General features: G+C 41.9%; 2 protein-coding genes across 2 annotated transcripts; one reads left to right on the top strand and one right to left on the bottom strand.

Moving 5' to 3' along the window:
• Positions 1 to 3,729: 3,729 nt before the first annotated feature.
• fam163b (family with sequence similarity 163 member B) lies at positions 3,730 to 4,426 on the top strand. The gene is made up of 2 exons (XM_076150679.1): positions 3,730 to 3,822; positions 3,980 to 4,426. Exons 1-2 carry the CDS (start codon positions 3,730 to 3,732, stop codon positions 4,424 to 4,426), a joined length of 540 nt encoding a protein of 179 aa, XP_076006794.1.
• A 5,694-nt stretch (positions 4,427 to 10,120) lies between these two features.
• On the bottom strand, positions 10,121 to 24,159 carry ttc16 (tetratricopeptide repeat domain 16). Its single transcript, XM_076151104.1, has 18 exons — positions 24,055 to 24,159; positions 21,926 to 22,068; positions 21,499 to 21,574; positions 21,083 to 21,185; positions 20,480 to 20,625; positions 19,753 to 19,876; positions 19,503 to 19,583; positions 19,221 to 19,396; positions 18,718 to 19,045; positions 17,388 to 17,745; positions 14,806 to 14,909; positions 14,422 to 14,548; positions 13,983 to 14,196; positions 13,434 to 13,589; positions 12,737 to 12,907; positions 11,838 to 12,014; positions 10,559 to 10,703; positions 10,121 to 10,248 (listed from the first exon to the last, which is right to left on the bottom strand). The coding sequence occupies exons 1-18, from the start codon at positions 24,157 to 24,159 to the stop codon at positions 10,121 to 10,123; spliced, it is 2,862 nt and encodes a 953-aa protein (XP_076007219.1).
• Positions 24,160 to 27,284: the final 3,125 nt, after the last annotated feature.

The following is a 27,284-nucleotide window of genomic DNA, read 5'->3' as shown; positions in this document are numbered from 1 at the left end:
CAAAAGCAAGGACACCACACTGCAAAAAACAACAGCGAATAATGGAGCCTTGGAACCCCGAAAACCTCACAATCTAGGGAGATGTTTTCCCTTCCTTACAATACATATTCACAGATTGAATGTTTTTCTTTTTTCCTTCTTCTAGAGTTTAGTTATACGTTATTTGAGTTGAATGAATTATTAGAAGAACATTTCTTGACATTAGAGCGATAACATACATTTCTGGATCGTTGTATTTTATTGAATTTTTTACAGTGTGCGCATCATCCACTCAGCTGCGGCTCTGCATCACCGGCGGGATGAGACCAGATCTCCCTCCGTTAATTAGCACCGGATCGCCGCTCTGCCTCCCGGTCATCTTCAGTCTCTGCTGCTTGTTTGGCTTTTGCGTGTGAGAACTGAAGGGACAGAAGCGGACAAGAGACACCTCGGACACCTGGACAGCTGAGACAGCAAAGATATTGTGTTTTGTTAAAAGAACGAGTCGGTTTGTTTCGCCTCCACGAACCTACAGCTCCTGAAGTGCAGCTGTTCTTGTTTACCTGCTGAGTTTCAAACTTTATTTGATCTGCTGAAGGATTAAGAGAGCTGCAATGTTAAGAAAGAGCCTATGTTTCGCTCTTTGACGCTCTTTGAGTCGCAGCTCTCGGATGTAAAAGCGGAGCTGTCAGGTGAGAGCTGCTCCAGTTTGGGTTCCACCTCCTCCGCCGGCTGAAACCCGAGCCTTCAGTCCGCAGACCTGAGCTGCTGGTGCCGCCATGAGACTCTCCTCCTAAGGTAAACTCTCACCTACGGCCTGGATCTGTCATACATCTGATCTGTTACGGAAACTTGAGTGGATGTTGACGTGAGCTGGACTAGTTTTCCTAATTGCACAAATATTATCTCGATGTTTCAACAATGCAACAACTCAGAGCAAACAAATAAGATGGAACATTTGACCTGCTACTGGAATGTTTTTTTAAATCAATAACCTTCCGCTGTTATCCTAAATGATGTTATCTGGATCATTAAAACCTCTAATTGGGCTACAATTGATCTCCTGTAAGAACATCATTTATCATCAAGCAATCAGCAAAAACAAAATCTACTTTTTTCATGTATGTTGTTGTGTGAACTAGTATCCTTGTTTATTTTCATTCTGTATGTTATTTATCCAGTTATATCATCTAATAGTGACTTGCTGCATTAGTTATACTTTGTATTACAGCTTATACTGTTTGAGTGCAGACTGCATGAAGCCACAGCAGGATGGATGGATGGATGGATGGATGGATGGATGGATGGATGGATGGATGGATGTAAGATGGTGGTTAGATGCACATTGCAGGCACGTGTAATGGATGGACAGATGGAGGTCTAGATGAAAGCATGGATGGAAAGATAAACTGACAAATGAATGAATAGACAGATAAATATGATGGATGGATGGATGGATGGATGGATGGATGGATGCTGACCTTTCTTTCTGTGTGTGTGTGTGTGTGTGTGTGTGTGTGTGTGTGTGTGTGTGTGTCTGTGTCTGTGTGTGTGTGTGTGTCTGTGTCTGTGTCTGGTGATTGGATGTGATTCTGATTGGTTGCATGAGTCTAATTGACACTGTAGCTCTTGGGGATGTGCATGTCCAAGTCCTGCCACTATGGAAACCCAGTACAATATAATATAATATAATATAATATAATATAATATAATATAATATAATATAATATAATATAATATAATATAATAAGGGAAGGAACTATCTACAATATGATAATACAGATATGAAATGCTGCGTCACATCTGCCATCATCACAGAGCTTCAGTGAACTTCAGCTGTGTTCTCCTTCGCTAAACATCAAAGAACCAAATCATTGTTGATTTGACCAGGGGGAGCCTTGAATGTGACGTGACACACAGCACAGGTCAGTGTCATGCCAGGGAAACGTCAAAAAGCTTTTCATGCACAGAAATTGAGGAGAGAGTTAAATAGTCTGTGCAAATTCTTCCACAACACAGAGGTTTCTGAGATCTTGTCTCCTACATGTGTTGGTATTTCATGTATGATTGTACCATAGATGCACTCATGAAATGCTGACAACTCATCAAATGCTGACAGTGAAGGTGGTTACATGAGAATATATTCACATCACAGCCCGCAAAAGCTCAGGACGCTGAACACAAACAAACAACAACAGCTTTTGGTTTTGATGGAGCCTTTCTTTCTTCTTGTAACGCTTCTGTGAATGTAGCTGCTTGGTTCTTGTCAGTGGTGACTGCAGTGGCGTGAGGTAACGCTTATTGTTTAGGTTGGGAAATTTGAGTCCTCGTCTGTTTCATTTCACTGTATTTGCTTTATGATGGAGAGGAGAGCAGCGGTGGAGGTGAAGCACGAGTGACCTCAGTAATGACAGATTTCACAGATCTGTGCTGGAGTTACACAGAGAGCTTTTCCCTGTCCGTGCTCTCGGCTTTGCCATGTAGCTCTGCACGCATACACTACAGTGTGATTGTCCCATGACGTGACACACTCCCGGAGACACTGTTCTCATCACTCATCACGCCCACATAGGAGGGAAAGGAAATGTAAGGGGAAGGGGATTACTTATGGGATTGAGTCAAACGCTCGTCAGGAGAATACTTGAGTACCATGGTCATATGTAATGAATTCATCTCATGATAATTCTGTGTTTAAAAATTGCTGATGAGCACTTCAGCACTGTGGTGGTTTGTTATAATTCCATTTGTGGTCACGGGAAGCTTTGAGAAACATGACCTGGTGTCCCTGTGTGTGTGTGTTTTTATGTTTCTCTCCTCCTTAAGCTAATGTGTCCTGAATTTAAATTAAGACCCAGATTTGTTGTATAATATGTGGCGAAAGCAAAGAATAACATAAATAGTAATGGTTTCACTCTTATCTAATGAAATGAAAATTAGTATTTTGCTGCGTCCTGTCTCCTTTATTTGGGTCCTGACACCAATCCAGCCATGGCATCACCTCATCTGTGAATAAATTATAAATATATTAACCGATTGTGGAACAGAGCTGCATATTGTTGCAGATGTTCTCAAAAAATGTTCTTGTTATTGTCATAGAAGGTTGTGGTAGTCAGCAGGATTTGTCAAAATGTATCAACATATTTTTCTCACTTGGCACACAGATATCTATTTTTAGCCATAACAGTCATTCTTGATCATCATTTATCTACTGCTGACAAATATGATGTAAATACCCATAAACTGTGTTGTACTATCACGCTGAATTTTGTGAGAGCAGCCCAAATTAAAAATAGAGGCCTGGACTAGTCCAAAGGAACCCGATAGCTTCATCTTCATGTCTTTAAAGTCTATCATCATCTTCATCTTCATCTTCATCAACCTTCTCTTCCCCTCCTCCACCTTTCCACCTTTCCTCCTCTCGTCCATGTCATATCTTATGCCTCTCTTTCTCTACTTTGTGTTTCATTTCCTACCCCCATCTCTCATTTCCTTAATTTCTCTCCTTTTCTGTACCTGTTCTTTTCCCTTTATCCTTTTCTTACGATCTTACCATCTTGGTGCTCTTCATTCCTGCTCTCCCATACTCCTCCTTCACCTCCTTTACCTCCTCACCCCTTTTCTGTTTTTCACCCCCGCACTACTGCTCTCCTCCTCTCTGCCTCTTCGCTCACTCCACTCTAACTGCATGTTTCCTCCATCGCCCTCCTCTTCCTCCTCTCCTCCGCAGGCTGTTGATGGAGAGTTTTTCGAATGTCAGCCGGCACAGTGGTCATCGCAGGAGGAATTCTGGCTACAGTCATCTTACTGACCATCGTTGCTGTCCTGTGTTTATGTAGGTTGCAGGTATGATTGTTTTCCTTCTAACAAACAATGTATGGGCCTCTGTTGAAATACTGTAACCCACCACGGGACGTTGGTAGTGACTCATTTGACTCATATACTTCTACCAAAGCTGAACAAGCTTCTTTAAGTTCTTTCTTCTTGTATTTGGGGCCTTCAGTATTACTGCTGCAAGAGGGAGGAGTCTGAGAAGGGGGAGGAGGAGGAACCAGAGCTCGCCACCATGTCTCCGTCTCAGCCCCTGGCTCGGTCTCCTTCAGGCCCCCCGACGCCGGAGCACTACAGCGACGAGCCGGAGACCTACCCGCCTACTTTCCTGACCGAGGCAAACGGGCCGGCCAGCTACTCCCCCAACCTGACCCCGCCGCCCCGCCGGTGCCAGCGCCCTCACACCTTCTGCCCGTCCTGCACCCGTTGCTCGATGCCCTTCTACCTGCAGCACCCTGAACAGCTGTGCAATGGTGGCCGCAGGATCAGCTACAGGACGGTGCAGCAGCAGGAACTGGACCTGCCTATGGACCTGGCCAGCTTCTATCACAAGCTCAACCTCATCCGCTCTGTCACCATGAGGGAGGTGGTCACCCACAGTGTCAGCACCGATGTCTAGCAGCAGGAGGCGCTATTAACATGAAAACATTACACTGAGACAAGAGTTTAAATGGGTGTGATGTGAATACTAATAGATATTTGCTCATTTATAGAGTTGTGAAGTGGGAGCCTGATCATTTTGAAATTGTACATAGTTCTAGGGGATTCTCATAGCTGTTATTGATTTAGTTCGGTCCAAATCAGGGACAGAATTGTTACAGTCCAATATATCACTTGGTTTGGTTCATACAGTAAAAAATCCAAGAAAACCAATATACTGTGTATCAACAAAAGCCTTGTGAGAACACTCGTGCTGTTCAGAGATCAGAAGTGTCTGACAAATGGATGGAACAGGACGTTTACTTTGCTGACATCACTAAATGACATGGAATGATGGAATCTGGGCACTTTTAGACAGCATTTGGTCCAAATACCAAACAAAACAATGGAAACAGAATGCATAAATGGCTACAAAACAATGTGTGGGAACTACGTGCAGCTCCACATGATGTGATGAAGATGCGCTGAGAATTGAACGCATATTGATCCCATACAACAACATGGAAACCTTCAGCATGTTTGAAATATTACAACCTTTTCTTCTGTTTACCTACATTAACATGAACAGATCAGGTTCATACCACAATTCTTCCCCTCAAACCGCTGTTGCTTTGGTCTGCACCTGAGGGTGACGGCTGTGTTCCGGAGAGTGTTCTGAAGTGATTCTGGAGAGGAAACAAGGGCTAATGACAAGACAGTTTGCCGGGTCACTGTAATCTATGGGAGGCGGTATGAGACATTATTCATACTTGCACACACTTTGACTGTTAATGACTTACAGCTATGGCACAACAAGCTATTTCAGATTCTGCTTCTGTCTGAGTTGTTTGTTATACAAGTATTGAGACAGTATAGTTAGCGTGCTGCTTCACTATGTTTCATGTACGCAGTGTTGGAGTCTTCACATAGAACCTCTCTCTGTTTGTTAGTGTATCACTGACTGTACAGTCACAGTCCGTAGCAAATACACCATGAAAATGATTTATATTTTTCCACATTGATCATTTTTCACTTCACACCACTTAAGGGCAAAATAATATTTTAGATTGTGTTTGTTTTTGATGTTTTAGTATATAGGAAGGTTTTAAAACATAACGTTAATTTAGGTTTAAACTAGGTTATAATCTTTTTACTTGATAGCATCAATTCAGTATTGACTTTTAATTTTTCTGTCAAAAATGAGTGATACAAGAATGACATCAGAAAGTCAGTCTGCGATTGCGAAACTGAATATTTGAAATATCAACACTTAAATTGTTGATATCAATACTGAAAATTTATTTGATTGAAACATTAAATTCATTGAGTGATTGTGATGTAATCCTTTTTTTTTAAATGATTGTACAGAAAGAAAATCAAATATTGATATCTGACAATGATATTTTCACACCAAGAACTCAGTACTAAGTGGTTCCTAAGTGGTAGCACTCGCAGATTAGCATTTGATTAAATATTTGATATCAAGAATCGATTGTTTTGATGTAAATCATATAAGAGAAAACTGGAAAAAATGCCTGATAGCACAAATGTACTGTGGTATGATATAGATGCTGATGTTAAAAGACTGACTTTACTGAGCATCAGTACAGAAGAAAATAGCTGAAGAATAATGGCTGTGATATTTTCTATCTGTTTCCCCTCAGAATAAATAGAAACAGTCTCTTGTTGTGTATGTTGCCTCAGTTTAACCTTGACCTTGTTGGTGATGCAGCTGCCTTTAGTTCTGGTCAACAACAAACTATCACTGTAAATCAGAGTGACAGCAATACTGAACTGCAGGTAGACCAACAACACTTCATTTTATGTAACCACTTCCCTTCACCTTCCTTGGTACCATCACCTGAATGACTAAGAACCTTCACAGACATCATTGAGGTCCCTGCATTCGCTTCTGTCTCACATACATTCAGGAAAACAAACTCGCTTTGGGTTCTGACATATTTACAGAGTTCATGTGCTTTGTAGTTTGTTACTTTTGTATGGAGAGCAGCTCTAAGCATCTTGAAGAAAGTGGCACAAAAGCCTTTTTTAGAGAACATGTTCCAAGACTATTTGTGTTATGGGTTTGAAGAATGCGAGGTGTAAACATATGAATGTTTAAATAATATTCAGATTAGACAGTTAAAAGTAAAATGGGGAAACACATTCCATATGATGAGGAAAATGTGAAAAAATACTAATCCATATGATTTTGAACATTATCCTGCAGGTTCTATCCGTTCTGTTGCACCTGCGGAAGGGTGAGTGCAAAACTAATTTCATTCATGCAGTCTCAAATCGTTTTAAGGAACTGAAACATTTGCATATGTTGTAGTCCCTGTTTCAGCATAGGCGTAATATGTTGTTATAATCTCAAAATACAGCAAAGTAGATGAGAGGTTTCATGCTTTCAGACTTGACACCAGGGGGCATCAGCTCCTTCTCTATCTCTCAACTGTATATCAACAACTGGCTCCTCTGTAAAAGTAAACTCCTTAGTAGTCTTAATAAAAATAATCCAAATCTGTTTGGTTTGGGTGAGATGCTTCAAATCCAGGGAGGTCGATTCTTTGAAACAAGCCACCACAGCATGATCAAACATTTTATTGGAAGTTGCCTTCAAAGTTGTCCAAATAAATGTCACAGCTTCTTGTCATTAGGTGATGTTTCTCTTGGCTTTTTATTTTGAAGGTTCTGCTTCTGTTGTGATATACTGTCTCACCACAGCTTTAAATTCTTGACCAAGCTCCTTTGAGTCACCAAATATACTCTACATTGCTATCAAACATGTTCCCCTTTCCCCTTCATCCTATAGATAAATCCATAAATACAATATAATTCTGAACAAATTCACTAAAATAGCTCAGGAGCAGCACATTTTGTGGCTTAATAGCAAAACTAGGAGGAGATATCAATGTCATTTCAGACGAGAAGATGAGGCTGTTTCAGGTGCCGATAAAACAAAGCAGAGATGATGATAATAATAATAATACTAAGTTAGTGCTATTGATCCTTTGAGCAAGGCTCCGACTACTCACTATGGCTACTCACTATGAAGAAATGTAGTTGAACTTGATAGCAGACTGTGAATGTGAATCATGCTGGTTTCAACTTTCCCTCATTTTACAACAATTGAAATAAAAACAAAGACACACATAATTTTAACTGTAATTGTTATGCAAATCAGTTTATTATCAACAGTACACAATCTCCATACTTACGTTTTGTACAAAGAGGTATCAGTTATATAAAAACACAATACACAATAGTTTTATTGCCAAAAATAAGACATACACTTCTGAATATATTTCAACCATACTTCAAGTGTCAGGATCTTTCTGTCTGTGTTTGGAATAACTTCACCCATAACCTCTGTCATACACAGACCAAAACTGGCATTAAGTAACCTGATAAATATGCATCGGTTGGCATCAGGAGCGTCACGATAAATGAATATGTGCTATGACTAATAAATATACTTTCATATCCTGTGGGCATGCCCAACACTACAGAGATGCCAACCGGCTCAGCACCAACTGGCAAAGGAATTCATGGAAGTGAAAATTTCCAAATTCCTTTTGGGCCATGCAAGACACAGATCTGAAACCAAATTAAATTATATTCATATCTATATTAAATATTCTAATCATGCAGTATAGTCAGTTGAGAAATAATTTAATAGAACTTTTCCCGGCAGCAAGCTGCTCACTGGTGATGAAGGTTAGTTAGGCCCTTCAACCGTTCACTCCACCTTTCCTCTAACTCCACATGTGTTTAAGGGAAACATTTCTTACCACTGATCATTGTGAAAATGAAAATATGATGATTACAGAGCTTATCATGAACAATTGAGAGGCATATGATTAACATGAATTGTATCCTCAACACCGCAGAAGATGTAGTGCGTAATTCAGCAGTTCTCAGCTTGTGTGTTATGACCCTACTGAGGTCACAGGAGGTCACCTATTCACATTTTTAGAACGGATACAAAATCATTCATGTCATGAACACAAATCTGTGGTTTTCAAGCTTTTTGAACCAAGAACCACAACAAACCAGGCAAGGACAACTAAAAGGACAGTTAAAATAGTTTGTACCTCCTCTGAGACCAAAGAAGAATAAACATTTGTCTTTCTTTAAATTTCTTAATTGATTCAACACTAAAATTCTTCATTTGCATTTGGCCCATCCAAACGGCTACTACAGGTGGATTGTGAGAGCATCACACAGAAAAGATCAGGGCTGACCCAAGCCCTCAATCTATCTGGATCTGGAACAATTTACACCACGTGATCTGAATCAGAACCAAATTCAATTAATTGTTCCTGCTCCTTGGCCACCTTCCACCATGTTTAATCAAACATGCTCCAGAACGTTAACCCTGCTAATAAACAGACAAACAAACAGATGCAAGTGAGACCACACTGCTGGTGGTACCAGTCACATAGTTTGAGAACCACTTCTTCATGGGATAAGAAACATTTCTAAAAATAAATGTTTTATGTCTTGCTTTTCAAAAGTTTGCTTCACACAAAATTAGTAATTTTATGCTTGTGACAGGCTGAGTTGGTCAAGGATCTGAAGTTGAGAACTGCTGATGGTTCTCTCACACTGACAGTCAGCAGCATCACACAATTCAAACATCCACCTCTCTGCTTGGCTTCACATGTCCTATCACTGAGACTGTAGATTCAAATAGTAAGTAAAGGTAAAAGTAATGTTATTTCATTGGTGACCTATGAAACATATGACAAATGACAAATGAAAACTGAATCCTTATGTATTCATACAGGAACTTGTGCTTACAGTGCAGTTCCTCTGCTATTTACTGAAAACAAACTGGGGATGTAAAACATCTAGAATGACAGAACAGGAAAGAAAGTGCTTCTAAGCTATGATACTTTGACAGGGAACATTGTGGGAAGTCAGGTAGGAGTAAAACCTTGGAAAATGTACTTGTATAAAAAGGCATACAAATTGCGGTACCAAGTAAGGTACTCTGTCTTAAAAGTATTTTAAAGCCTTTATTACATGGCTTATACAAGACAATAAATATGAGCGTGTATCGACATTAGGCCTTCATCAGGGTAATACAGACAGATAGATGAAGCTAATTATGTAGATTCAATACACCTGAGTAATGTACCATATGTGACAACTGAGGCAAAATATAAACAAAAAAATACATTTGACTTCCAAGTGTTTTGCTCCTTGTGAAACAGTGAGTGATGACATGAGGAGACATGAAAAAGAAATCACTTCTTCAGTGGCTGTGGACCCACCAAAAAGAGTTTAGAATATTCAAAGTGAAAATGTGATGAAGGTGTGCAGCGGTTACCTGCAATCTACAATAATAAGCAAACATTTATTTACACATAAATGTTGCAGGCTACATGTTACATCAGTGTGATGTATTAACATTTTGCAACTGTTTTTGTCTCATATCAACCATAAATTATAATGCATATTGCGTAATGCAGCACCATCAAGCTAACAGGCTGAAACATCCATGTTATTGGGTAGGATGTGTAACTTCATACCACATAATCTCTTTGACCTTTGGCTTCACTGTTATTCACAGTACCTGCAGTACCATGAGCACATAAACACACAAACCGATGTCCTTCAACATGCGGAAGTTAGAGTCAAGATGGAGCGACAGTGGTATTCTGGACTAAGAGGTCGAAGGTCGTATGACCCTGCAGGAGTGGCAGCAGGCTTTGCTGTAGTACCAGTGGCTGCACAGGTTGACTTTCAGAGCCAGAGAGCAGTTGGTGGAGGGCCGGTCCTGACAGCTTTCATCTGGGAAAAACACAAAGTCAACAAAGTAATCCCAGCGTTAGAATGTATTACAATGAGATTACATGTAGTGGAATTCAAATGATCACAGCACAAAACAATAGAATAGCTACAGTATTCCTCGACCCGCAACGAACAAGCCAAGACAAAATGTGTCTTGTTCTAGAACATACTTCCACACATGGACCTTCTCGGTGTAAAGCAGCACTAAAATCCAGATCCACACCAAAAACAGGTCATAGATATTGTGAAATCCTGATTTCACAGTTGCTGCTGACAGAGGTTGATGCATTGGTGCATTTACGTGTGTTACCTGGTGGCTCAGTGGGGCAGGGCTGCAGAGCACAGGTCTGTTTGGCCACAGGCTTGGTCAGGGGGTCGCAGCCTCGGACCAGCTCTCTGCCCTGATAACACTTCACATCCCTCATCCTCACACCCACACCACACGTCTTAGTGCACTGGGGAGGCAGCACAGAGGAAAATGGTAGCAAACGATAACATCAGACAGCATAGAAACATTTTATTTTGTGACTTGATAAAAAACAAGATATGGCTTGTGTGTTCAACAAAGACTCTTGTGTCGGTTATGTTTAAGAGGAGAGACACTGAACTCTTGCTTTACAGCATTTATGATTGTACCCTGTAGTCTAAACCAAAGTTATGGATTTTGACATTTGAAAAAAAAACAAGGTAGTTTCAGACAGGACATTGTAAACAAGTCCAGATTTGAGTCTTTCCTTTTCTCTCTCTGAGCCGAGTTTCAGTCATGGAGACATGGATCTGATCCAGCACAGTGAGGTCCAGCTCGACTCGGCCCAGACTCCAGCTTCAGCAGCAGCAAACAGCAAAATGTGTGAATTTTACTGTCTAAATTTACTGCCATGTCACTTTGATATAACAGTGTCTCCCGCTGCAGTGACAGTATGCAGTAAAACCCAAAACTTCCCTCACATTCTTAGCATTCCAGTGATATGAAAGGCAAATGTCCCTGGTGTCACTCAGAGGGATATACACAGATGCAGGTGTAAGTGTGACCGTCACTGTTTACAAAGGGAATTAAACCATGAACCCTGGCTGGATTAGTCTTTTGCTCCAGACCTGTGTTGCACAACTGTGTTTCAGTGTTACCAAGAGTAGATGGATGACCCTGCTCAGGATGCAAGTGGAGCCAGAGGTTCAGTCTGCCTCCTTTCCATCTAACATCTCCAACATTTAATCCAGACACATATTTTGCTGCTCTGCGCAAACCACCAGGCGTTCGTCAAAGGTCTTTTTTTCACTCATTTAAGTGGTTATTCATACTTATTTATTTACATTAAATAACATTAGTTTACTGTTGATAATTACTGTAACATCCAACTGTACAGCTTTTTTACTAGTATGTAGAAGTTTTGAGGTCATTGTTTTGTTTTCACTACAAAAACCATGATGCTAATGTTGCTCTGTGTCAGTTGGTGTGTAACCTCGTTGCTAATGATCATTCTGTGACCAAATTACCATACATATGATATCCATACATATATATTGACACCAATGTGTGTAGCCCTCAATGAAGGAACGCCCCCACATACACAGACACCCACACATCTCACCTCAGACCAGGGTGTGGAGTACCATTTGAAGCAAGGCCTCTCGAAGCAGGTGTTTTCCTCTTCAGGTTTCTCACTGCCACTGCATGCTTCATCATCGAAAATCTGGAATTTTCCCCCGCTAATGCCGGCACACAGTATAATCCGCTGCTTCTCGCCACGACCACAAGTGGTATTACACTGGACAGAGGGGGGGAAAGTTGATATTTTTCTCAAATCTTGTCAATTCCTTGGGACACATATGACTGGAACTCAATACACCATGAGTAACATTTCATATTCATCAAAGTTTTTCACGAGATCAAGCAGACACTATAACTAAAGACCCTTTGAATTTATATTACTTTATGAAATTCTACTCAGGTGTTAGGAATGAATTATTTAACACAGACACAAGCCACTAAAGAGCCAAAGATCTTTCCAAAGCATAGATGGATTCATGTGATTTTCCATTATCCCACAAGCACCTGAACATGGCAACAAGCCCCGAGTCTCAGCTCTCAAATTAGTTACCCCACAATAATATTTTGCATACAGGCTCGACTGATGTGCCATGATGTGGGTGCTTTCACTGGACAGTTTTGTCTACCGATCATATGTCAAGAGAAAAAACACAAAACACACACGGACATGCAGGTGGTTGGAAGATCACATGCCACATATATGTCATATCTATCTGATTGCTAAATTGCTAAATTGTTAGTTTGAACAATTAGTTCAGAGTAGTTCAGCTTTGCAGACCTCCATTGCTTGCCCCCTTTTTTTACAGGAAGTACAAATCCTTTTAATATGAGATGTAACAAGTAAATATATGCATTTAATCTCCCATTTTAAATATTGGAGGAATTGCATACAAAACCTGGAAACAACGATTGGACCTGAGTAAAGCAGTGTGTCCTCACCCTCTCCCAGTCCTGGCTGAGCCAGTGTGGAGCGCAGTCTCTCTCTCCACAGGGATGGATGGCCAGCGGCTTGTTCTCTGCGGCGCACTGAGTTTCAGGAACCACACGACCCTCTGGAGTCTTACAATACACATGGCGCACCGTCCTACCCTGACCGCACGACCCTGAGCACTGATAAAAAGCAATGAAAAGTCAAGCGTTACTGGTGCAGAGTATTCCAGTGACGCAGAAGATTCAGGCTTCCTCCATAGAAAAGTGAAAAGGCCTTCAGGTTTGAGTTTCAAACAGAAAACATCTGGACAGGTTTCTAATCTCCAAAACACCCTTAAATTATCAGTGTTGCCATAAATACATATAAGGTGCTTTATATATGTTAAAAGGTTGCACTCAGATATATGTATAGGAAAAAGTATTTTATGTATCTGCCTTGTTGTTTTCCAAACTGAACTTGTGGAATATGCTCTGGCTGTAAATGAATCCTGGGAGTTTCCAGTGTCCGACTTTGAATGAAATCTTTCTAACATACCAGACACAAGACGATGAGTACAAAAGAAGTGGTAAAATACAGAAATGTAAAATAAGAAATAATGGAGAATACAGACATTGGGCATGAAAAACCAGAGAATAATTTTCACAACAATTGGATGTTGGATAAAAGCAGAAGCAAAACACACATATGGTGAATGAAAACACTCACAGGTCCCCACTCTGACACAGTCCAGTGGCGTTCACAGGGTGGACCGGTGCAGTTTTTGGCATATGGTGGTTTGGTCATTGGGTCACATGGTCTGGTTTCATCAGAGCAGCGGACTTCACGGGTCACCTGAGCTTTCCGACCACATTTAGCTGGACACTGGACAGAAAGAGACACAGAGAGCCAGATGGACGCAGCGCAAACGTCGGCGTCACTGCGACATAGCTGCTGTATGCTGGTATCTGTCTAACATGGAGCCCTTAACAAGCATGGGAAATCAAATAAAATCTAAATTCAGGCGTAGGGAAAGAGCAGAGGAAAAACATTCCACTGTTCCTCACTTATCGTAATTTTCCCTATAGATGTTACTCTAATTTAAGCATTGGTCACAGTCCCTTATGTGCGTATGTTCTGGGATGAAGGTCAACATTTTCAACCATGCTGGACCTACATGAGAGACCAGCATGCCCAAATCATCTCCTTTCTCCAACCATTGGTCAGAATTTCATTTTAAATCAGATCAAAGGTGACATGACTGTTGACGTGTGGTACCTCAACCCACTCGGCCACCTCCCACTGCGGGCCGCAAGCAGGGCTCTTGCAGGGACGTCTCTCCATGGGTCTCTCCAGCTCAGCCATGGTGCACAGGTCACTGTACACTGAGCTGTCCAGGCCAGGGGACAGCATCTTCCAACAGCGAACCTGTCGAAACTGGAAACCCTCCCCGCAAGTCCTGGAACACTCGCTCCAGCTGCTCGCCTCCCACCTGAAACATCAGATGAGATATGACTGGATTGGATTTGATTAGACAATACAGCAAAGACGAGGCAGCTATTAAAGCTAATAATATTTTTACACTCAGTGTGCACAGTATGTTTGGTATATTTTTGTATATACAATCAGAGAGTCAGATCATTCACACTGTAGAATCATCAACCAGAAACACGATGCACTGAATATTGCTGTTTACATAAAGCTTTTGTAGCAGTACCTGGGCTGGCATTCTCTCCCGATGCAGAAGTCATGGACTGGCTCCGGTCTGGTTAGAGCATCACAGAACATGTCGTCCACCTCCACACCGTCATAACGAACACATGTGACGAACGACTTCGACACTCCTGGTTGTGATGATGATGATGATTTGTTTGAGAAGACAACGAGATAATGGTAGGTGAACCTCACAGTCAGAGACATCAAAGAAGTTGGCACTATTCTTAATAACCAGGTACTACAATACCAGGATGAAAGGTTGTGCTACTTTGCAGCATTAGTGCTCAAGAAATCACTCCTCAGAGATCATTAACTGTCGATCATTTGCAACGTCTGATGTTGTGGGTGCTCACAAAGTTGTGTGTGTCTGAGCGTGTGCGTATACCTATAGAGCATGTCATACTACAAGGCTCCTGTGAAGAAAGTTTCCAGCGGTACATGTCAGCAGGACTAAGCTTCAAATTCTTCTGGTAGAGTCTCTGGTTCCCCCTGTGAGAACAAATTACGCAGGATATAAACAATAGGATACAAGAATATGACTACATTTGCTCAGAGTCTCTAACATCTCTCATGTCATGTCATCGCGTATAGATCCATTCTACATCGGGTACCCCAGGGCCTCATTCCTGCTGGGAGGGGAACATAGGGTAAACAAGTACTGTGTGTACTTAATCATAGCTATTTCCACACCAAGCTTACCGTTTTGTCTTGTCTCTTAGTGCAATACAGGGAATGTGCATATTGGAAAACAGATGTTGCTTTTTAGGTTAAGATAGCTTCCAACTTCATGGTAATTAATTAGACATCATCTGTGTACCCGTGTTTGGGATTAGGGAAAAATACGCTTCAGCTACTGATTGATGGCAATTATTAAGTCAAATGCACTCCATGGAGAGCCAGTTTTAATGCCTAATTGGATAAAGGATTCTCTTTCTCACATGCACGCACACAAATGCATTTAGCAAAAGAAGGCTTCAAACACACACACACACACACACACACACACACACACACACACACACAAACACACACACACACACACACACACACACACACACACACACACACACACACACACACACACACACACACACAGTGGCTCACTGGCCTCAGACAACCAGTGTCACAGCTGATTCACAACCAACATCCCAACAGACATAGTTGTTTTTCATCCCATCACATAAAAGTCAATGTGCACATTCTTGTCATAACGCTGTCCTCGGCCTCCGCCAGCCAGCAGACGTTTATTCGAAAATCACAAGCACTTTGAGTTATACCTCGTCTGTGTTTCCCTGCGAGAGCGAAACTAATTCCTGTACATTATTTCCTCCCCAGAGGTGAGGAGGAGCGACCACAGTCAGACAGGAGAGTTTTCCCCACCGTGTCATAATTTTCTCTCTTCTTAGAAATACCTTGAATAATTTGTTTCTAAGCAATGCTGCACCGCTCCCTTTCCCCTCTCTGATCCTGCTCCTCTGCTCAGCTCGTTTCCTCTCCCTCCGTCTCTCTCTTTCTCTCAGAGGGAAGGCTGTGTTGGGCTGTGTTTTATAGATGCTGTCTGCGCGACTGGTGGAACTCTGCTTGGACACTGAGCAAGGCAGCCAGCAGGAATTATAAATATGATGGAGTGCAAAACCTGCCAGGCTGACCTGTCTGTGTGTACTACCTGCCTGTCGGTCATCTTTCCTGCCTTACCGCCTGTATAGTAATTTGTCTGCCTTACCTTCCTGCCTACACGTCCACCTGTCCCACTGCTTGGCTGTCTGTCTTGTTGCAGCCGGGTTTCATGTTCAGCTACACGCTTTCCCACCAACCTCCTTATCTACAAGCTCAACTGTCTAATTCAATACATGCATTAAATACAAACCTGCCTCTTTGTTTATTTAGCCCCCTGCGCTGCCGTGTCCATTTGTCTGTCTTGTGTTACAAAGAGTAAAACTGCCACATCGCTCTCTGTCATAGGTCATGTAGGCTACACACCATACCACTCACATTTAGGGTGCAGTAGCAACCTGGATATCCTGAATGATTCAGGGGCTGCAGGAGTTTGTGAGACCCTTGACGATGTAAAATTGTAAAACCATATACGTTTTAACTATTTCAGTCCTAGAAATATTAACTCAGACATTAACATGCTTTTGTTGCTGCTTGACTTGTATCTCCCTGACAGAGCAAACGGACCACTTTTATGCCAGCAAGCAGGTTTGTGCTTGATGAAATCATGCTTGAAGGAACTTTTATGCTGCATTCTGAAGATAGTAGAGCTGCACATCGAAACAAGGAATCAAAACAAAACTGAAGTGTTTATGAAGGTGTTTTGTGCTAAAATCGTGTGAATGTCAGTAATTGATTGTATGAGACCACATTCAATGCTAACACTTCCACTTCCCACAATTCCCACAGTATTTGTACATGTCCAGGAAATGCTAAAGTGCCTTTAACTGATCATTGAAGTTTTGGGAAAGATCATGCTTTTGATCGTTTACTGTTGATAAGACATTGAGCAAGAGCTGGACTGGAAGCCTCCGTATCTAGTTTCAAGTTAAATAATATGAAGACTTTTATGATCATGTTGTGGTAATATTACTCTTGCAGTCTTTTTATTGAGTGCTTCTGACATCTGAAGCGGGGCTCTTAGGCTGGCTGTGGACTGCAGACAAAAGTGAATCATGTTATGACATCACCTTGTGCTGGAGGATTTTTGGGGGGAATCCCAAAGATGAGTTTCACTGACGCAGTACTCCTGGCCTGTGTCTCATCTCAGGGGCCGCATCCTTGAAAGGTCACATTTCAAGGCTGCTTACATCAGACTGTTCCCGTTTATAAAGAACATTTTACTGTGTCCTTTTGAAAAAATCTCAAAGGACATGACCAGCCTGTCCTCTCTTATAGTACCTTGTTTCTATTGTATAACGTAGTTCAATTAGTGTTATTATGTTGGATTACATGTTCGCCCGATTGTCCTACCTGGTCCTGTTGGTGCGGCTGGAGGTCCTCCCTCCACTCACTGTTTTGTTATGGTAGAGACCATCTCCGCTGTCATTGCGTTTGTGGCCTAGAGCAAACTCCAGGGTGTCGTTGAGAAAGAAGGGCCCACCTTGCTCCAGGCTCAGGTCCACCTCTGCTGTTCCAACCTCTGAAGAGAACAGGCCTCCCCCCGCTGTAAGCAGCTGATTGGTGGAGATGTTGATGAGCAGTCCATCTGGGCCGATCCGGCCATCGAGCAGGACTCTCCAGATTAGGTTTGGGGACTCTGGCCCTGCCTCCAGGGGTCTGCTGGCTGAGGCAGGGATGGCAGTGCTGTCTGCATGACTGCTATTTCCTTCTGATGGTTAAACAAGTGCAAATATTGAGGTTTGTCTTTGGTTATTTCATTTTATTCAATCAATAAACTCATCAACTCAAATCATCATATATTTTTCCAATTGTTTGAATAAGGCTCAAGTCTGTCTGAGCTGTTCTTGCTGTACATCTAAGCTTTATTTTCAAAAGCGTTAGGGTAAATTGATAATACCGGTTGATACATTTAACTTACCAATAGCCAAAAGTGTCATGGTTTTCTGTATTTCTGTACACATTCTGTACACATATAGATGCAGAAAATGAAAACATCATACAAATGGCTCAGAGGAACATGAAAACAAAATAATGACCAAAAAGGTTGGACGAAAATGTTTCAGCCAGCAGTTAGTATCCTGGGATCTCTGCCTACATCAGCCACCCATCCACCAAAATCAGTGGTGTAATGGACGTCTAAGTCAGCTGGATGAACTCATGGGAAGACAGGAAGGCCATTACCAGCTGTGTTTGTGATGCAGCCATTTTTAAGATGAGCAAACACCACAAAACTCTGAATTTTTTATCTGCTGGAGCTAGTCCTCATGTCTGCCCTGTTAATAATGCACATCTCCAAAGGTCTCTCTCATTCTCTCTCTCCCCCACTCTCTCTCTCTCTCTCTCTCTCTCTTTTCTTTCTTCACTCTCTCTCACACAGACTGAAAAAATCAGAATCTGACCCATTTCACACGGTCATTCTATTCTGAAAGAACATCTGAACTGCTCTCATGTTTTCTCACACTCTTCTTGCATTCCTCCTGTCAGTCTCCCTCCCTCACTCTATCAAACTCACTCTCATGATAAACATGAACAAATACATTACACGAATACATTAGACAAATATAACCTTTTTTTCTTTCTTTTTCTCCCCCTTTGTTCTTATCTTGCTGTTTTCTTTCTTTCTGTCTTGACTTGAAGCAGTGTCCACAATATACATATATATATATTGGTATGTTTCTACCTGAAAATTTGGGTGCAGTTGCTCCATCCTGGTCACAATCAATGGCAGCTGTCTCCTCATACACCTCGTTGGTCTCCTGACCTGTCTGCCCGTCAGCGTCTCCTGGTGCCTCTGGATCCAACAGGACTTGGTTCTGCTGGCCGTCGGTAAGCACCGTGTCATAGATGCTGCTGTTGGGCGGCATGAGACTCCCTACTTCCACAGAGACCTCCCCTGCTGAGCTGTCTGAGCCAGTGTAGACAGGAGGAGGAGGGACAGGAGGCAGGGAGTCTCTAAGGACAGTGTATTCGTAGGTGATGTAGGGAGTCCTCCCATTCTGATTCCACACCTGAGTGAGGATGAACAATTGACAGCAGATACTAATGCAGAGAGGCCAGGAAGAAGCTCAGTCAAATCCGGACGGATCTACTACAAGAGGTTGGGTCAAACACCAAGTACAGAGAAACAATGAGAGTTCATCTGAGGGAATGTGAAAGTTATAATATATGAGAGGGGAGACGTACCAGAACATTGATGGCCTGATCGATGGGACCCTTGGCTACGATGTACTCTATGCCAGTCTCATACACGTCCATGGGCCGGCGGTACTTGAAGATAGCACCTGCAGCATGGAAGTTCTGTGGAGTGTCCACCTTGTACGCCCCATTAAAGAAGAAGTTTCCTGCCTGATCGGTCACAGCTGTGGAACAAGGAAAATGAATTTGCAGCAAATTAAGCTCACACGTGTTTGCACCGTGTAGCTGTTGTGAGGTGATTGCTGTTCAAAGAAAATAGGATTTACACACCGAGAACATCAGCAGACTTCTTCCTCTCGATGACCTGGATGTCCCATGATCCTTCAGGGATTTGCGTGATAAAGGAATAACCTTGATGACAGGAGACAGAAAGCATCATCCCTCCAGGTGTGTTCATTTCAGTGGAAATTGGCCTCATTCCTCAATATTTACACATTTTTTCGTACATTTTTGCTCACCTGCAGGCATATGAACTGCATACATCAGCGTCTAATTCATGACATATTGGAGAGTGTCTTACCCAGAGTTGAGGCCCCGCGACGGAAGTTTCCGGTGACTCTGCTGCAGCTGCTACCGTCCCCCTGACAAACCCCACACTTATCCAGAGTGATGGAGGAGAAGAGCACTCCGTCACATCCGATTGGCTAAGCAGCCGATCAGGAAGTGGAGGGTCAGAGGATGTGAAAAAACAAATCCATTACCAATCATCAGAATCAATCATCGATCAATCAATACCTGTAACATGTACAGTTTTACATTGGAGGTGTGTGGAAAAGTTTCAGGACTCGGTACTACTATAAATCAAATGTTTGTATAGGGATAGTTTAATGAATTTGACTTGACACACACATGCATGCACGCACACACATACACACACACACACACACACACACACACACACACACACACACACAGACAGACAGACAGACAGACAGACAGACAGACAGACAGACAGACAGACAGACAGACAGACACACACATACACACAGCTGTAGTCTGAGGTAACAGTAATAGAAGAAGGTTAATCAGGAGAAAACTATGAAAATTGTCAGGATTTGCTGCAGTACTTTCAAGCTTAAAGTTAACAACTCCATTCACAACCTTTTGCAAGATTTAGAGCTAAATTAAAGTGTACTGCAACAGCTCTGTCCTTCTGTGTCCGGTAAAGGTACAAACTGATTACAAATACAGGACATGCGTGAGTGAAAGGAGTTGATGGTACAAAGTAAAGAAGAAGCTGGACTCACCTCACACTTACCATCCACACAGACCCCTCGATAGCTGCTGTACTTGCAGGATGTTCCGTCCCTCGCTGTCACCATCAGCTGCCTCTGACCATCGGTCGTGGTGCAGTGAAGGTCACAGGGGTTACTGGAAATGTGCACGTAGTCATCTGGAGATGTGTAGCACAGCACAGGTCAAAGGTCACTGGCTTATCAATTAAAGAGTACTGCTATTACTTCAGTATCACTTTACATTACTAGTAAGTACTGCTACTGCAATCACAAGAACAACAACAAGCTAATAAATTATTTAATAAATATGAATGCACAACAATAATGATGATGATGAGTATGATGGGTTACCATAGTTACTGCTATCCTTGTAATAAGCAATCAATGAAAACAAAAAAAGTCAAAGCACAGGGTTTATGAGAACAAACTCATGGGCAGTCAATGGAAAAGTAAACGAGAGAACAAGCATGTGAAAGAATAAGTGATTTTAAAGGACCATTTTGAAGCCGGGCCCCCTTAAAGCTCAGCAGCTCAGACAGCAAAGACCTCAGTCACCTCTGGCGTGGTAAAATGGCCACAGGAGAGAGTGTCAGGGTGTTTTATGGGAGTTATTACCGGGATACAGAGGTTTCCACTGGTAGTTCCTCCCATTGTAAAGCTGCGAGTTAAAGGACCAGCATTGCTCCTCTCTGAAGCTCCTCCCAGTGGTAGGACATTCCTGCAGCGGAGAGACACAACGCCGGCCATTAAACAAGGGCTGTTGCACACTTGTTAAGGCACCGTTTTACATTAAGTTACACACATAAATTCTTTTCAAGCGTTTATTTGTCCAGAGATGGTTTGCTGAGCATACACGCTCATTTACAGCTCCACCCTGCGTCACATTCACACGGCTGCACAGAGCCAAGCCAGCATGACCGCAGTCACCATTGTCAGCCAATGAAACCTACTGTGTTTGTTTTAAGAGAGATAAATAAAGAAATTAAATTGTGAAAAATACAAAACGCATCGGTAAAAAAGTGTGACCTCACCTTTGTGTTGCAGAGGTGATATTTTTTTGCCGTTCCTGTACAGGTCATGTTGTCCTTCCCAGCAGCAACTTTCTGTCTTTGTACACAAAACAAACATTTGCTTAAAATGTTTAAAAATACCAACATAACTAGTTAAAACAGCACTTAATGTCTCTCCGAACCTCAGCTCTACTTAGCTGTGAGGACTGAATTTTATGAGCTAACATTTACCATGTATTGATTAGGATGTTGGCTTGTCAGTAGCTTGTGATCAGCATGTATACAGTAGCAAAAGGAGGGTAGCACACTAAAATGCGGTAAAACCATATTTACAGAATATTTATACATATTTATGAATAAGTAGATTGGATGGAATAATGGAGTGTCTCAAGTAGGAGATTGCTCCCTCTTCCATCCAATGTCTTTACTTCATTGCAAACAGACTGACCTCTGTTTGAGGCAGTGTCTTTCCTGTGCCATCACCCCCCCTCCACAAGTCCGGGTGCAGGCTGTCCACTTAGCCCACTCTCCCCACCAGTACGTGGTGACTTCAAGCTCCTCCTCCAGACTATTAGATGCCACTCCTTCCTCCTGGACACACACACACACACACACACACACACACACACACACACACACACACACACACACATGAAAATGCATGCAAACAAATACATCCAGAGATCACATCTGCAGAAACCTAGCACACTGAGATAAGATATAAATTTGCATTTTTAAAAAATCCTTATCAATGTGAAAACAACGATGACCTTGCTGATATTCGGGTCAGATATGTTAAGATGATCTCCTGTTTTGTTGCACAATGCTATCTCAAATTGATAAATATTACATGTGGCCTGAACTTACATTTACCAGTGCAGAATCTGACCTTTTAATTCTTACATTAAAACACGTTTTGCCAAAAATAATGCACCTTGTAGTGGAACTTGGTTGATAGTAACACCAGCACATTTACATACATTCATTTACATATTTATAGAAAATGGAATACATTAATCATAGTAAAAACTGTGATTGTAGTTGTACCAGTAGTGATCAAAATGGTAGCAGTCATGGTGAAGGCAGCAGCAGTTATAGTATTAGACTCTTATTAGCAGTCGTCATATTAGTGTACATTGTAGTTATGACAATAGTAAGGACATCACCTGTAGTTGTCTTAGTACAGTAGTAGTGTTATTATTAGCTGTACTGCTGTAGGAGTAACAAACAGAACCTCAGTAATTAATAGCAGAGTTTTTATCTGCTGGGACTCTACAGACAGACGACCATCAGCGCTCACACATTCCTGATGTGCAGCAACAGCAGTAATTTACTCCGATCACACCGTCGCAATCATTCAGACAGATTCAGAGTGACCGCTGGAATGTGCACTGAGCTCCTTGTAAAGGTGTGAGACAAAGCAGCTGTGAGCGAGGCCGAGAGACACTGGAAATACCAGACAGAGAGCGTAAGTGAGAGAGAGGCAGACAGAGAGACAGGGACAGATGGGTACAGGCAGCAGAGAGGGAGAGAGACGCAGCCTTTGCTTTAGAGAGAGACAGAGAGGGGGAGAGAGAGAGGGACAGACAGACATACAGACAGACAGACAGACAGACAGACAGACAGACAGACAGACAGACAGACAGACTTGCCTGTGAAAGATAATGTACATAATTCAGACCTCTTGCTGTTAATAACAGAAACCACAGTGGAGAATTAAGTCTACCTGCTTGACAAGCAACGAGTTTGACGGAGCAGTAGTCCCGAATTGTATTGTTACAGTTTTCAATGTTAACTGTACATACATAATATCCAGTCCAGTAGATAGTAGATAGATATACTGTATATAGATATCCCTATTACCTTGCACAGAGGGGCAACAGATGGATGGAGAGATGGTGGATGGATGGATTGACTGGTGGACCTGCTCACAAACACCCTGGTTGGTTTTCTGCACAACATAAAACTACTACTACTACTACTGAAATAGGAGATTCAGTGACCAACAACTAGGAAGAGTACTGATCTGGGACCGCTTTGCCTTTTCCTAACCAGGCTGAGATTCTTTGATCCAAACAGTCTGGAGTCTTGCTCTGCAGTTTTCCTCAATAGGAATGTCACTGCTGAGGATGTAGGTGTTGCTGTGACTAGAGCCTTTTCTTCCAGATTCATCTTGTCATTGTTGAGAAAGAGTAAATGTCAGCAGGTGCAATTGTTGTCAATTTGTAAAGGTTTATATAGACGGTCCTGGCAGAAAGTAAATATTAATGGCACTTTGCAGCATGTAAAATGTCTTTGAAAGTGATGTAGACTCGCTCAACTCTCAAACCGAAGTGACTTAGAGCCGCCGCCACTGTCTGATCCAAATATTACAGGCAAATTCTGCACTTTAATAACACTAAGTGACAGTATAGCGATAGTAAGTTATTCACCCAAAGGCATTCATGATCAAACACCTCCCATAGGTAGAGAGAGTAGCAAGGCAAACATGTACCAGAAATGCTTACATCCACTATGAACCAACTACTGCATAAATGCTTGGGTGAAGTTGATTGTGTCAAAAGGATGTGTTCCTACCTGCAGCCCCTTGGTGGACAGGTTCCCCACAGACAGCGCCAGAGTCAGGAAGCCCAGCAGGACCATGCCCGTCTCCCAACACTGTTCCCATGACAACACCCTCATCCTGGCCAATCAGACAGAGAGAAACACAGACAGGTTTGGTGTCAAAACAGAAGGGTCTCATAGGTCTCATAGAGCTCATTCTGGAAGAGCACTATAGTCATCTGGTGTCTGACCTTGGACACTTATGATGATCCATGTGTCACGTCCATAGAAGAGTCAAATTGCAATAATATTTAGAACTACAATAGTTGAACAGCCCCCTTAGGACTTGATTCACCTGCAAAATCCTGATTTCAGACCTCTGTCCTGCACCTTTGCATCACTGGTGAGGATCGATTAAATATGTTATTATTCAGTAAACAATGGAATAACTTCAGTAGAGATATACTTCAAGTTTTCTTGTACTGTTGTATCATCAATCAGAAACCATCAAATACAGTGTGGCAAACATTATGTGTAGAAGAGATTTGGACCAGTCTGTATTTCTGGAAGAAAGAATCCAGTGATGGCTCCTTTACAAAGACTGAAGAGTAAGAGGGGAAATATTATAACCACTAATGACTTCTTGTGGCATGAAAAAACTCATGTCCAGGCATTTATGAGAATAGTGGATGAAAATATATCGCTGAGACGTGTGGGAGTTTTTTCATGTTTTCCCCTCTCCTAATTAAGGCTTCTCAGCTTCCAAACCCACAGATTGGCCTGAAGTTGGATTTTTTTATGCCATGAGAACACATTTGTGGTCGGAATATTTCCTTCCTTACTCTCCACACTTACTCTTCCTAGACTCCTGCAACATCTGGAGTTGTTTCGGGGAGATACCAGCAGCTCTCCTGACTGGTGTCTTTTACATTTGCAAATTTACCAGTAGATTACTTTGTTGTTGATGAAATCACAAAGATTGTTTTGAGCTGTAAGTGGGTTCACATTGCACACTCGAGATGTGAGATGATGAAAGCAAAGCTTCACTCGTGATTTTGATCTTGTCAAAAAAAGTTTTTTTTTCATTTTATTCTTTTGTTTTTCACTATATTTCAGTTGTTTTTGTTAATTGTGTTGTATGTTCTTATGAATTTTGATTTAATGATCAAATTTAATTAATTAGTGTTCATTAGTGTTCATTCACAATTCATTTACACATCAAACGGCCAAATGGTTGCTGGTTCCATCTTCTTCAAATGTGAGCGTTGGTCATTTTTCTTCTCAATGTGTTTAATGTGTTTATTTGAGGACATCGCCTTATACTCCTTTTACATGGCAGTAGCTACTTTTCTGATGGTTTTACAACCCATGTATATGATTTACTGAAAAAAATGATCAACAATTACATTAGGTAACAATAATTAATTGCAGCCTACTTTCCAAGGATAATGGTTTGAGTTAAAATGTCACTCAATATCAACACTTTGATACAAAAACTGTAGACGTAACACAATAAAGACAGTGATACATGGCAGTCAGGACTATATACTGCAAACTGTCCAAAGTTCTGGATTAAACGTCTCAGTCAGAAATGTCATTCAACATTTCCTTGCACAACAGAGAAACACCAGCAAATCAAGAGCCTGCTCACACTGTGTCAGACAACGTACGTGGTGCATAACCAAACCATCGTGTTGTGCTGGCTTCAGGTATTGACACTGACTGGCGTGTTGTGCTGGCATATGGGTGGTGACACAGACAGACTGTTGAGAGGCCACAGGTGCTGCAGACAGGAGTTGGGCAGCACCGGGGCAAGTGTTTAAGTTAAACAAGTCCCAATATGCTGGAAGGACCAAGGTAAGTTTCCTTGGACTGGACACAGGCAGGCCTTTGTTAGGCTCAGCTGTATGAATGCAGCAGGCTGCTTCAGACGCTGACTGTAAAGTAATGTAGATGTCTGTGCGTAAACGCTAACAAGAACAGGCACCCAGACATTCACAGACATCCAGAAAAAAGAGGGTACCTATGGGCTCTTTGGTTTGGGTTTCTATATACAACCATAATAACTCAAGGAAGTGTCTGATTTGTTAAAACCCTTTTAAGAACTTGTCAGTCAAGTTCCTATAAAGGTTTGTTGATGCTATTTAAGGGCTCTTTCAAATGATCCTGCCAGATCCCAGCCAAAATGTATGAATGAATAAATTATTTCAGACCTATCAAAGAAAATCTCTCTCTCTTGCTAATCACAAACTTATATACTGTAGGCTGAAAAGGAGGTTGTAAATGTTATGTAGTTTCTTCACTAGTGGAGAACAGCTTGAATTCCGTTACAATCGTGTCCAGTGGTGAGAGAGCAAGAACACAATCACAACACTGATTGAAACTATAGCTGGCTGACAGTGGATATGCATAATGTGCATAATAATAATAAGAAAATATACTTAACGTGGCATCGACTACATATCGTCTGTGTACGCATTCCTGAAACAAGCAATGCCAGAGCCGCTCCCAACTGACACGCTGGATGGGCCTATGCAATTTAAAACACATCCCACACAACAGTAAAAAGAAGTAAAAACAGATAATTCTCCTTAGAACTGGAAAAGAGACTGACCGGAGAATTCGGTTGAGAGGGATCGTAGCAAAAACTGCTGTTCTGATTTTGTGCACTTTGGTTTCAGACCATCAGTTACATTGTTGCTGTTTCTGGTCTGTGGTAATGTGGTCACTGCTCGTTATTAGAATTCGGCCTACATGGATAATTGTCCCTTATGTAGATCTTGTGTTCATATGGTGGCAAGAAATGGCTTTTGCAGTGCTGGCACTTCATCTGCAAACATGGCGCCCCACCACCAGGAATCAAACCTACTGAACATTTTATAGAAACAAAAACATAAAATTTCCCATTTTTAAAATATCCAAGATTCTGAGCGAATACTTTGGGGAAGACATTTGATTGTGATGTCTGAATGGGACTGAATACATTTTGGATGCTCTTTGCTGCAGTTAGGAACACACTGACACGTATACATACATCCATGCCCATGAACACACACACAGACGCTTGCACTTGAACACAGAACTCTCTTCTCGGAAAGAGATCATAGTACATCCCGTGTCCGCAGGTCCAGTTAGGCAGCCTTGTTAAAATAAGCAAACAGCTCGTCTCGCCCTGTTTGCAGTCTGGCTTTCTCTGGCACTAAATATTGGTGACAGGTGTCTTAAAGCGGCCGCAGCAGCACCTGGACTTCATTATCCAACCA

Source organism: Genypterus blacodes, unplaced genomic scaffold (assembly GCF_046128005.1).
Source record: "Genypterus blacodes isolate CSIRO-AG114 ecotype Tasmania unplaced genomic scaffold, CSIRO-AGI_Gbla_v1 ptg000053l_1, whole genome shotgun sequence".
Taxonomy (NCBI): Eukaryota; Metazoa; Chordata; class Actinopteri; order Ophidiiformes; family Ophidiidae; genus Genypterus; species Genypterus blacodes.
This window is presented reverse-complemented; position numbering and strand designations above follow the sequence as displayed.

Coding starts and splice junctions, on each gene's coding strand:
- fam163b (XM_076150679.1), top strand. CDS start 3,730: ATGTCAGCCGGCACAGTGGTCATCGCAGGAGGAATTCTGGCTACAGTC. Junction 3,823..3,979: donor TGTGTTTATGTAGGTTGCAG/GTATGATTGTTT, acceptor TGGGGCCTTCAG/TATTACTGCTGCAAGAGGGA.
- ttc16 (XM_076151104.1), bottom strand. CDS start 24,159: ATGAGGGTGTTGTCATGGGAACAGTGTTGGGAGACGGGCATGGTCCTG. Junction 21,186..21,498: donor ATCACCTCTGCAACACAAAG/GTGAGGTCACAC, acceptor TCTCCGCTGCAG/GAATGTCCTACCACTGGGAG. Junction 14,197..14,421: donor GGGAGAGAATGCCAGCCCAG/GTACTGCTACAA, acceptor CTGATGTTTCAG/GTGGGAGGCGAGCAGCTGGA.